The sequence below is a fragment of the Sciurus vulgaris genome (assembly GCF_902686455.1).
Source record: "Sciurus vulgaris genome assembly, chromosome: 11".
In the NCBI taxonomy this organism is placed as follows: Eukaryota; Metazoa; Chordata; class Mammalia; order Rodentia; family Sciuridae; genus Sciurus; species Sciurus vulgaris.
The window spans coordinates 98985429-98998358 of record NC_136472.1 but is presented as its reverse complement, the minus strand read 5'-3'; the positions used below and the strand labels follow the sequence as shown (position 1 = coordinate 98998358).

At 33.3% G+C, this 12930-nt stretch overlaps 1 protein-coding gene across 5 annotated transcripts in view; it reads left to right on the top strand.

Moving 5' to 3' along the window:
- Positions 1–11615, top strand: part of DCUN1D5 (defective in cullin neddylation 1 domain containing 5) — a 32276-nt gene extending 20661 nt beyond the window's left edge. For all 5 annotated transcript variants that reach the window (XM_079102017.1, XM_079102016.1, XM_079102015.1 and 2 more), the window contains 4 exons: positions 5513–5621; positions 5709–5813; positions 7746–7848; positions 9714–11615. In XM_079102017.1, coding sequence (XP_078958143.1) covers positions 5513–5621; positions 5709–5813; positions 7746–7848; positions 9714–9769 — 373 coding nt within the window. In that variant the 3' untranslated portion in view covers positions 9770–11615. The remainder of the gene's footprint in view (positions 1–5512; positions 5622–5708; positions 5814–7745; positions 7849–9713) is intronic.
- Positions 11616–12930: the final 1315 nt, after the last annotated feature.

Here is a 12930-nt window from a genome sequence, read left to right as displayed (position 1 = left end):
CTTGTGCATGCGAGGCAAGCACTCTACCAACTGAGCTATATCCTCAGCCCGTTAAATTGTTTATGTTTACTGACATTCTAATATTTCTATCAATTGATGAGAGAAAGTATTTAAATCTCCATCTATAATTATGAATTTGTTTATTTCTCCTTTCATTTCTATCAGTTTTTGCTTCACATATTTGCAGCTTTGTTGTTTGGTACATCTTGTATTGCTTAGGGTTGTTTAGTATTGCAGTGTCCTCTTGGTGGATTGACTTTTTTATCATCATGCACTTATCTTGTTTGAATCATTTTCTTTGTTCTAAAGTACACATTAGCTGATATTAATGTAGCCATTTCTTTTTTCTTTTGATTAATGTTTCCATGATTTTATATCATTTTCTATTTTATTACTTTCATCCTGCCTATATTGTTATTTTTGAGGTTTGTTTCTTCTAAATAGCATATATTTGGGTAATTTTTTAAACTTTGCTTTGCAAATCTCTATCATTCTCATTGATGTATTTAAAGATCTTTTATGTGTTATTGATATGATAGGGCATAAGTGTACCCTGTTTTGCCATTGGAAATTTTCCTTTTGGTTCTGTTTTTTTTAATCATATTTCTTAGATTTTTCTTTTTTTGCTGAAACTTTATTATTTCGCTTGTTTTATTGTGTGCTTAATTGCTTGTTCAAGCATTTTTATGGTGATGCTTTGAAGTTTGTGTCAGAATTATGAGCACTTCTGCCATTTTGGTGTTTGTATCTATTGATTATCTTTTTGCATTCTCTGTGAAATCTCGGTTCTTGTTTAATGTTTTTTATTGAAATCTGAACATTTTTAATACTATGTTATGAAACTTGGGATCTTGTTTTAGCTAGCTTCCTGTAGCACCACTCTTTGAGGAGAAGTGGAAACTGCACCCTTTGATATCCAAGGAAGGATGCTCCTTGTTAACTGCTAGGCAAGGGTGAGAGTTCTGGGTCCCCTTTTGGCCTCCACTGATACCGTCTTGTCTGAAAGGGGTAAGAGGGCCTTATTAGCTTTTCCCCACATAGCTTCTACTGACCCCACTGGGGCTTGTGGCCTTTTACCAGTGGGTGATAGAAAAAGTTTGTACTTTTTACCATGTTAACTGTATTCCACCCCAGGGCAGAGGATTTGCTGCTTATTATTGCCTTGTATGAGTAGAGGTTCATATTCCCCATGTGGTTTCTACCAAACACTGCAAGAGTTGATAGAGATGTCATATAGTGGTGAGAGTGGACATTTTAGGTTCCTATTCAGTCTTCACTTGCATAGGTGGGAGATGGAGCACAGATTTTTTTTTTTTTTTTTTTTTTTGATAGTGTTTGACTAAAATAGAATGTTTCGTTTCTTAAATTTTGTCTTCCTATGCTGTTCCTTTCCTAGTCTTTTGGCTAGAAAAAGTTGAGGCTTTTGTTGGAGCTCTCTTTGTGTTCCTCCATTGCCATTTCTGGTTTGCTGGCTTCTTCAGCCCCAAGTCTGAGTATATAATACACTCAAGGAACTCACCACTGAGTTCTTCAGGTCTCCGGTTTTGAAGTTCTCTTATGTTTGTTTTATATATGTCTGTGGACATCATATATAAAGGAGGGGATTAGGATGGTGAGAGATATTTACTCCATCTTGCTGAAATTGAAAGTTATTTTGTTTTTGTTTTGTCTTAGTACTGGGATTGAACCCAGGGATGCTTTACCACTGAGCTGTATCTCCAGCCTCCTTTTTTCTTTTCTTTTTTGGGGGGGGAGGCAGTCTTGCTAAGTTGTTGAGGCTACCTCAGACTTGCAGTCCTTCTTTAGCCTCCCTAGTCCTGGGAGAAAGTTATTCCTTTTAACTATTTTTTTTTTTTTTTTATTCCACTCAAGTTAGTGCTTCTTGTGCGCCATTTTAGAACCAAGTTTTTTCTTTCTACATTTTTTGGGTTCATTATAGTTGTATATAATAATGGTATTTGTTGCTACATATTCATTTATTCACACAATATAACACTATAACTTGGCTAATTTCATACTTTAGTACTTCCCCCCTTCCCACTCCTGTACCCTTCCCTCTTCTGATTACCCTTTGATTTTCATGAGATCCCTGCTCCCCCACCGTTGTTTTACCTCTTCTCCAGTGAGAGAAAACATGACCCTTGACCTTCTGAGTTTGACTTATTCTGTTTAACATACTGTCTCAGGTTCTATTCCTTTTCCTGCAAATGACATAATTTCATTTTGCTTTATGGCTGAATAAAACTCCATTGTGTATATATACCACATTTTCTTTATCCATTCATCTGTTGATGGATACCTAGACTGCTTCCATAGTTTGGCTATTGTGAATTGTGCTGCTATAAACATGGGTGTACATATATCACTGTAATATTGTTTTAGTCAGCTTTTTCACTGCTGCGACTTAAGGCTCTGACCAGAACAGTTTTAGAGGAGAAAAAGTTTATTTAGGGGCTCATGGTTTCAGAGGTCTTAATCATAGACAGTAGACAGCCGGCTCCATTCCTTAGGACCCCAGGTGAGACAGGAGCAACATGGCAGGAGAGTATGACAGAGGGAAGCAGCTCACATGGTGATCAGGAAACAGAGATAGAAACTCCACTCTCCAGATACAACCCCAATGAACCACTTCCTTCCACCATACCCCACCTGCCTCCAGTTACTGCTCAGTTAATCCCATCAGGGATTAATTCACTGATTATATTAATGCTATCATCCAATCATTTCTTCTCCAAACCTTTCTTTTTCTCAACTGTGAACTTTGATGGACACATCTAAACCATAACAAGTATGATAACTTTAATTCTTTAGGATAAATAATTGAGTAGTAGTATAACTGGGTCATATGGTGAGACCATGCATAGTCTTTTGAGACCCTCCATAGTGATTTCCATATTGGTTGTACTAACTTACAATACCACCAAGAGTGTAAAAATGTTTCTTTTCTGCACATCCTTTCTACCATTTATTATTGTTTGTATTCTCAATGACTGTCATTCTGACTATTGTGAGATGAAATCTCAGTGTGGTTTTGATTTCCATTTCCCTAATTGCTAATGTTGTTGAACATTTTTCATATATTTGTTTGCCATTTGTTTGTTTTTTGGTACCTGGGATTGAATCCAGTAGTGTTTAACTGCTGAGCCACATCCCCATCCCTTTTTGTTTTTATTTTGATACAGAGTTTCACTAAATTGTTGAGGGCCTTGCTGAGTTACTAAGTTCTGGCCTTGAACTTGTGATCCTCCTACCTCAGCCTCCCAAGTCCCTGGGATTACCGGTGTGCACCACCATGCCCAGCTTTATTGGCTATTTGTATTTCTTTTTTTGAGATGTATCTCTTTAATTCATTTGCCCATTTATTATTTGGGTTTTTGGTGGTAAGTTTGAGTACTTTATATATTCTAGATATTTATCTTCTATTAGAAGAGTAGGTAGCAAAGATTTTACCCCTTTCTGTAGGTAGAACCAAGTTCTTTAAAAGTGTTTGTACTTATTTTCTCCAGTTCTTCTCATTCTCTCTTAAACCTATTCCAGTAGGATTTTTATTCCTACCACTCCTCTGAAAACAGTTCATCAAGGTGTCCTTTATAAGCGAATGTAATAAAAGTAATAATATTTACCAAGACTATGGTTACACCTAAAGTTTTACTCTTGACTGCTTTATTAAATTCTGTCAAGATTGTCAAGAAAAGCAAAAGGTAAAAACAATGTAGATTATAAAATGTTAAATAATTTTTAATCAACATTTAAGTCAGATTTTATATGAAATCATTCACTTATTAGAAGTGTTCAATAACCAGACTTAAAAAGAAATAGAAAATTTGAATAGTTACATAGCCATTAAAAATGTTAATTTAGTAGTTTTTAAAGCCTTTCTTTCTCTGAATAAAATGCCCCAGATGGGTTTTAATTTGTGTTTGAACAAACACTATATCCAAGGTTACATAAACTTCATGAAACAGAAAAGGAAATAATCCTCATTTTGTTTTCTGAGGCTTATGTAAATGTCATTATAAAAACTAGTAAGGAGAGTGTACAAAAGGTGAAATTCATAAGCCAGTTTTGCTTAGAAACAAAAAAAAATCTAGCAGTGTGTAAAACGGGTAACATGACTAAATTTGGCTTATTTTAGATATGCAAGATTTAATTAACATTAGAAATGTATCCAAAAATCCAAAATGGCTGGGCGTGGTGGTGCAAGCCTGTATTCCCAGCACCTTGGGAGGCTGAGGCAGGAAGATCTCAATTTCAAAGCCAGTCTTAGCAGTTTAGGGAGGCTCTGAGCAACTCAGCTACACCCTGTCTCTAAATAAAATACAAAAAGGACTGGCGATGTGGCTCAGTGGTCAAGTGGCCATGTGTTCAATCTCCAGAAGCAGAAAAGAAAAGAAAAAAGGAAGTATCTAAAGTGTTTACACCTTAATAGAATTATAACTTACTATACATTTAGGATAGTGAAAGTCTTAATTAAGTTTGAAAATGCCAGGTATAATGTATTACATCATGAGCACTAAAATTCAGTTTTGAGCAGAATACTGTGGATCAGAGTTCATGACAACTAATTTGATCAGAGGGTGTTTAGATAATCTCTTAAAGGTGGCAAAATTTGTGTCAGGACTTGATGAGTAATATTTTGTCAGAAAGTTGAAGGGAATGTGTTTCCAGAAGAGGAAAAAAGGTATGCTAAGCCACAGCTGTGGCATGTAGGAATGGTAATTGAAATATAACTAGAGTGCAATAAGGATATGCTGAAATGGAAAGATGAGACTGGAGATTTCTAAGTGCCTTTGGAGATTTTGCCTTGCTTCTTGTTCAAACTGGAACTTGGTAACCCAGTGAGAGTTAGAAAGACAAGTCAAACTTTTTGAGCATTGTACTTATTTAATTGCTTATATTTAATGTATTATCTTTAGAAATAACATGTATAACTTGTTTGCTTTTGCATCTTACTTGAAGTCAAATATTTCTAATGATACTTTAATTTTTTTGTTCACTAAAAATGTGGGGATCAGGATTTATTACTGAACCACTTAATATAATTATTAATTTCCTCTGTATTGTGTCCTTAACTTTTAAAACCACTTATGGCTGATATCTTTCACCAGGCTATTGCTTAAGAACTTTCCAATGAAAAATGTGATAGAGGCCTCATTCATTTTATTTGGTTCTCCCATTCTTTTTTGTTTTTTACTTTCTCTTTTGTAATTATATATAATAAGGGCATATTTTAATACATGTCTTCTTATTAGAAATTTTTGGTTGCCCCCCACCCCCAAAGAATAGTCTTTGGGATAACTTTCATTGATTGCCAGGGTTTCTATTTATTTTTTCCACATTTTTTCCTTTTATTATTGTTTTGGTAGATATAAGGCAAATAAGTTAGCCCCTCTTAATTTGTGAGAGAATTTTAAACTTAACTTTATAAAATGTATTCATTCTTAATACATTCCTTCTAACTTCCTAAAAATGTTTTAATTTTCTTGATTATATATATATTTTTTTATTTAAGGTGTGACTGCACAGAAAAGTTACAGAACAAATTTGATTTTTTGCGCTCTCAACTGAATGATATTTCATCATTTAAGAATATATACAGATATGCCTTTGATTTTGCAAGGGTAGGTATAGTTTCCCTATCTTTAGTCACTGTAATTGTTTTTCATCTTGAGACCATACTTAGTAAAATTTTTTCACTCATATTTTAGGATAAAGATCAGAGAAGCCTTGATATTGATACTGCTAAATCTATGTTAGCTCTTCTGCTTGGGAGGACATGGCCACTGTTTTCAGTATTTTACCAGTACCTGGAGGTATGCATTTTTAAAATTTTTGATTAAATTATTTAAATAAAAAATCTGATTAAGAATATTGAGGAAGAAATCATTTTTTAATCCTGAACTTTTAAACATTCTTCATGAGTATTGAAAAAATTCTGTTAAAATGTGTACATTTCTATTGTCATTTCTAGGCACTAGTTCATTTAATATAGTCTTTACATAAGAATTTTTGGGATTAGGGGTGTAGTGTTGTAGAATGACTGTGTAGCATGCATTAGGCCCTGGGTTCAGTCACTAGCACTACATTCAAAGTGAGACCTTTATTAACAGATATTTTTTATGCAAAATTAGTTTCTTGTGTTTTCCCAAGAAATCATCAGTGCTAATAAACAAATCTCAAGCAGCTTGTTTCACGCTGAAATGTACTTAAGAACCTATCTTGTAATAAAACTTTCCTTTTGTATTTAGATTCACTCTGAAGAAAAAAAATAATATTTTATGTCCACAAATATGAGAATGATTGTAACAGCATGGTTGACTTTGCTGTTACTAAAAAATAGATGCTGAATTTATGAAGTAAATATTCTTTGAGAAGAGGTCATGGTTTCTTTTAGCAGCAGTGGTTCGAAGAAAATACTATCCTTTTTTTTTGGCATTGCTTTATCTAGTTTATATGTTTTCATGGACCCCTTTTCTCTCTTTTTCGCATTGGGATTGAATGCAGGACCTCACATATGCTAGGCAGGTGCTCTGCCACTGATCAGCATCCTCAACCCTTTATTTTATTTATTTATTTCTTTGAGAAAAGTTCTCACTAAGTTACCCAGGCCGACCTTGAACTTTTGATCCTCCTGCGTTAGCCTCTTGAGTAACTAGGATTACCAGGATACACCACCACATCCAGCTTGTGCCTTTTAATTTTTTCTTGATATAGTTCTTGCCATTTTTTGAATAAATAAGTTTTTCCTTTGGAAATAATTTCTCATAAAACTGATATCACAGCAAGTTGTCCAGAGTAGTTTTATTTAAAGCTTATAATAAAGGAGAGTGGTACTTATATAAAGAAGTTTTGTGCACTATAAATTTTTAAGACCAATAAAGTGAATATTTTTCATGAGTGGTGTTTACCTTTTTCCTGTTGCTATTTTTAGGTAAAATTAGATTTAACTCAGTGTGAAAATATTTATCTCTGAGAAGCTAAGATGAACAACTGTTTCCACACACTTGTTTATATGCGAGCTATTTGACCACATACTTTTTTAATCGTTATAACACAATTTTTAAATTAAGTTTTATATCCATTTAACAATTGAGGAAATGAATTCTCTTCTCTTGTGGTACCAGGAATGAACCCAGGGGCACTTAACCACTTTCTCAATCCCCTCACACTTAAAAATTTTAAGATAGGGGCTTGCTAAGTTGCATAGGTCCTCACTAAGCTGCTGAGGTTGGCTTTGAGTTTGCAATCCCCCTGCCTCAGCCTCCTGAGCCTCTGAGATTCAGGCATGTGCCACAGTGCCCAGCTGTGGGTTCTATTAAGTGACTTTCTCAGGGTGAATCTGTTACGTGACCTCAGGTGGGATTTGAATCCACTACTTTCATTAGACACCAACCTCAAAATGTAGTTCGTGCAAAAAATTTACTTGGAAGCATTGTGAGGGAACTTTATAGATATGGAAAATGTTCTGTCTTGATCTTGTTGGTAGTTACACAAGTACATACAGGTATAAAAATTGTGACTTTTAATCTTAGTATACTTATTAATATTATTCTTCACATTGGAGGAAAAACTAGATGATGTCAGTATGTAAATACTCTTGACTATTCTTTAAGAACATAAATAATTAATAGGGAAATGTTTTAGGAAAAGCCAAAGCACAAAAGAATTGTAATTATATTGACTGAAGTTAAGTCCTATTAGTAATCTTTGGTTTGGAGTTGAAATGTCTATATCATTTTCCACAGCAATCAAAGTATCGTGTTATGAACAAAGATCAGTGGTACAATGTATTAGAATTCAGCAGAACAGTTCATGCCGATCTTAGTAACTACGATGAAGACGGTGCTTGTAAGTACAATATAATGTATTTCTTTTTTTAAATATCTTTATTTTTTTATTTATGTGGTGCTGAGGCATCTAGCACCCCACGCATGCAAGGCATGCACTCTACCATTGATCCACAACCCCAGTAATGTATTTCTATGAAAATAAAATTTCTAAAAGTATTAGAAGAAAAGATATGTTTGTGGAACATTAACATAACAGCTTTAAACATAACAGTAACTTCTACTGTTTAACCAGGTCATGAGAAAGGTAGATTTAGTAATGTTATAAAATTCATTCTGGTAAATGCAGTGTTTCCATTCCTTAGTAATTTGTACATTATAGCTAAACTGAAATGATAATTTCTGCATTTAGAGACTGAAATTCTGCTTTACTTTTTCCCTTCCTGTAGAAAGTCTTGATTTTAAAAACTTAAAACAAAGCATTGAACTATAGTAGAAAAAGCTTTAAAATTAATGATAGTACCCATTAATGATATGGCAAATAATGTCAATAACTTTCCTCATAATTTTAAATTGATAAACTGGTAGTGAACAATTTCACTACAATTTCAACCCTTCAGTTAAAATATCTGTACTTTTAAGTGTATAAAACAAAAATTTGAAGTAATGATTAATTACATAAGCCAAATTACTCTCTAGAATTATATATTTTCAGTTTTTACTATCATTTTGGTTGTACACATTGTTTTAATGTTCAGAAGTTACCTGGAAAAGTAACTTTCCTTATAAACAGAAATTAAAAATCATGCATTTATTTTTGTGGTACTGAAGTAGTAAGATACTACGGAAAGAATAACTTTATTTCTCCCTCTGTGTATAGTAGTCTACAAGATGGCATAAAATTAGATATTTTATAGAAATAATATCTTCCAGTAGTAAACTAGGAGCTATAGATAGCTTGCAGGTATGTGTGTGTGTGTGTGTGTGTGTGTGTGTATGTGTGTGTGTGTGTGTTTCTGTGTATGTCGAGCCAACAGTTAGAACTGGGATATTTTGTATAAAACCAAAACTCCTAGATTTGTTTGAAAAATCAGAAGATCTGACAAAACTACACCTGAATTCTGTTGTGGATTCAGAGATTGGAGCCAAGTAGAGGCTTGTATTGAACTTGCTTTTCAGTTTGCCTGTTCATACGGTATTTCAAGACCTAGGCTATTTTTCAATGACTATTATTTCTTACTGTGCTTGCTTTGCTATTTTTCTTAATAGTAGAAAAATGTCTATTAAAGGCAAGAGAAGAAAAGTGACCACGTGAGGGCCGTGTGTTCTGAGAAAAATAAGACAAGCTAATTTCTTTGTGGGACTTAATTTTACTATATTAAAGGATCAAACAAGCAAGTAAACAAACACTAAACTCATTTAAATTGCCTACCTGGCTTTAAGTAAATATTTGTACCTCTGCATTTTAAAAATACCTTTTTTAGAATAGTTGTCAAATATTTATTAAACATTTACTTTGTGTTTATACTGTGTCCTATTTTTGGAATAAAGTCTCTTATATGGCTAATCCCCCTTAACAATCTTACAGTACTTGGGAATGTAATAGAACTACCCTCTACCTTCAATCACTTTTCACGTTATTTAATAATTAAATGCCAGAATGCTATGGGAGAGGTTAGTGTGACTCAGTTATTAGAAGGTTTATGAAACACCTTGAGAAGGAAATTGGTATGAATAACATTGTAGAAAGTCCCTGTGTTTTTATGGGCAAAATGGAAAAGGCTAAGAAACCACCAATATGTAGAAGAAGGAGACTGGAAAAACAACACTCAAAGAGATCAGGCTCTGTTATTACTAAGCTTGTGGAGAGTTTGTTGTATAGTTGAGTTTATTGAATTCTAATGAGACTTGTTTCATTATTTCTAGGGCCCGTTCTTCTTGATGAATTTGTTGAGTGGCAAAAAGTTCGTCAAACATCATAGCAAGAACTATTGTGAAGAAAATGCAAACTTTTTGATTCCCATATGTATACAAACTAATGAGATGAGGGGGAAAAATCCAAAGGGTGCATTTTCATTCATATGAAAGACTTCTCATAGTACTTTTTGTTTTTCCTTTTTTTTAAAGGAAGTTTCCTTGTTACATGTGAGGGGCATTGAGCCACACCTCTTCTGAGACTGAATATTGACATTTTTGTTTCAAGTTATGTTTTTAACATTTATTTCAGAACAATAAAGATTCAGATTTGTGACAAAGGCCTTAAAGTGAAGATGTCCCTTGAGTGTCAGAGTGGTATTTATTTTTGTAAGTTTGAATTCTTGAATTTTTGAGGTTTGAAATCACCATGAATTTGTGGAATTTAAAGATTTTAAGCATTCTTAATATCTGGCAATGTCGTCTACTGATGGTTTAGCTCATATTATTTATCTTTGCACAGTTAGGAAGAATAATTTTTGGCCTTGACTTCTAAAATTTTCTGATGCAGCTAGTAAAAAACATTTCTAGGTATGAGAAATGCTCCAACTTTCAGCTGTGGTTTTTTGTAAAAACTGTCAAGGTCTTATGTACGTATCTTATCTGAAAAGTTTGGAAAGATTATGTTCAGTTATTTTGTTTTTAACCATGAGATAATAAGCATAAATGAGCATTGCATGTGTATCTTTAACATGAATTTTAAGTTTTGTATATTTGTCAGTTAAAAAAATTTATTTACATTTGAAGCAGCAAGGTTGATATATTAATAGTCTCAAGATCAGACATACTTATAAGAGCATTAGGATCAATATTGAAGTTGTAATTCTCACCATTAATACAAATGGCATATTTATGATTTTTAAACTATCATTTTATAATGAGAATTTCGTTGAGAGCACTGATGTTTTCCTTAAGAAAACTGTAGTTTCGATTTTTTTGGACTTTGTTAAGATACATAAGAGAGAAGAAAATAGAATAATGGATCATGAGAGAACTCTGGGTATAAGTACAAACTCAGTGAGGTCATTTAATTGGTAGTATCACAGTTTTGCTGTTTATCACAATTTTCTGACTGTTGGTAGTATAGTGCCTCTTGAGGAAATAACAGCCTTACTGACATAAAAGTCACCTTTTGGTTAGCAGCAGGTATGTTTTATACATTCCTTTTCAAACCATCCAATATTCCAGTGATGAGAAAACTTGGTTCACATTGACAGTTCAGTCACAACCTCAGTAATATTCATAGTCTCACTGTATAAATGGAGAGAACTAAATAGGTTATTTTTCCATAATAAGGAAATTTCTCTTGAGATTTAAAGTAAAAGTTGATTATTTTGATAGTGAATTTATTTAATGAGTGATTTTCAGTATTAATTGTCTAAGGGAAAAATAACATTTTGAAACTTTATTGTTTGCTTCTTGGTTAATGAACAGAAAGTGATTGCCAATATTTTACTTGCCTTCTTAATAAGATTATTTTGTACAGTTTTGTGAAACACTGATACAATAGTGGAAAACAATTTTTTTTCCTCAATGCCTTTAGATGAAGATAATTCTCTTGGCATATTCCTCTTAAGTATCAGAATTAGCAAATTATTAGAAAGAAGCATACAGTTGTGATTTAGTATCATGAATGATGTTTTAATATCAAATTAATAATACAAGAAAAGCATTTATAGACCTTTGAATTTCTAACATAATTGACTCTTCTAAGGTATAAGAAAGTTGAAGAATATTGTTTAATTCAAAACTATTTAAGTGAAATCTTATAAGTTGTTACTTTATAACCTGAACTAATTGTAAAGTCTTTGTCATCTTTATTATTTGAGTAAAGAAAGTAACACTCAAAACTTACAGGTGACTTAAAAAAATTTTTACTTTGCTTAACTATCCAAGGATTCCTTTAGGATTTGGGGGGTGGTTCTGAAAATGAAAATTAAATTCACTTTTTTCTGCCTAAAGTCTCACACTGATCATGTGCCTGTTTTACTTTCTGGCTCCATCTATTTCTCTTACCTTTCTAAAGTCATATAACACTCACCTACTTCAGTGGCACATGCCTGTATAATCCCAGTAATTTGGGAAACTGAAATAGAAGAATCACAAGTTCAAGGCCAGCCTCAGCAACTTATCTAGACCCTGTCTCAAAATTTAAAAGTGGGGAGGAGAGGGGGCTAGGAATGAAACTCTGGTTAAGTGCTCCAGAGTTTGATCTTCAGTTCCCGCCCCCCATCCCATTTACCTACTTTGGAGGCATATTTACTCGGCCTTATTTATCAGGGCATGGGGTTATATCCCTTCTCTCCTTTCTTAATTTATATTTGGACAACATTCAGTTTATTGGGAAACTTATAATCAAGATGCTAAGTGGTTAAGATATTAACTGGTCAAGATGTTAAGCAAAGAGAACAATATTAAGGAACTTGTAGTATGAAGAAGTCTCCTAAGTGTTGTGGCTCCTTTTTTGACTAAAGTGCCTTCCCAGGAATCCTGTTGTAAAATTTTCCAATTTATTTCCTTCATATGAAATGAAATACTCTATGGTGCTTTGTAACATGGAGTTGACTTGCTGCTTATAAAAAGTTTACAAATGTAATACTGCTGGAAGAAGGTAGAGCCAGGTGTTGATTCTTTGTGGGAGGTTGGAGAGGTTGCCCTCTACAATCTATTGGGGCCAGTAATAAGGTATGGTATTTCTAAAAAAATGACCAGTGATTCAGGTAACTTAGTATGATAAAAAATGTATATTACATGTTGATCTGAATCTGTTACCATGTTTGTCTCCTACTATCTAATGATTTCTTGTTTTTAAAATGCTGATAAAATGCTTGACAATACATTTTCAATAGTTGTATTTTTATGTGTAATGTATAGATATTATTGATTCGGATTTTACTCTGAAGTACTCTAGATTGTCTCTTGAACTGAAATTTGAGACCTTCCATGGGGTTATTAAATTGACCCTCAGGTCAATTATATATACCTCAGGGGTATATATCTCTAAGTATGAATGCCTTTTCATCCAGCAAACCAAAAATGTATCTTACCAATATCAAATGCCATCATTTTCAGAGTGATGGGGATGAGAGTGAGAGCATAATTTTGACATAACTAGAGTTTTTAAGGCATGCAAAGTTATGTGGCATGGTCAGATTCAATACACATGAAA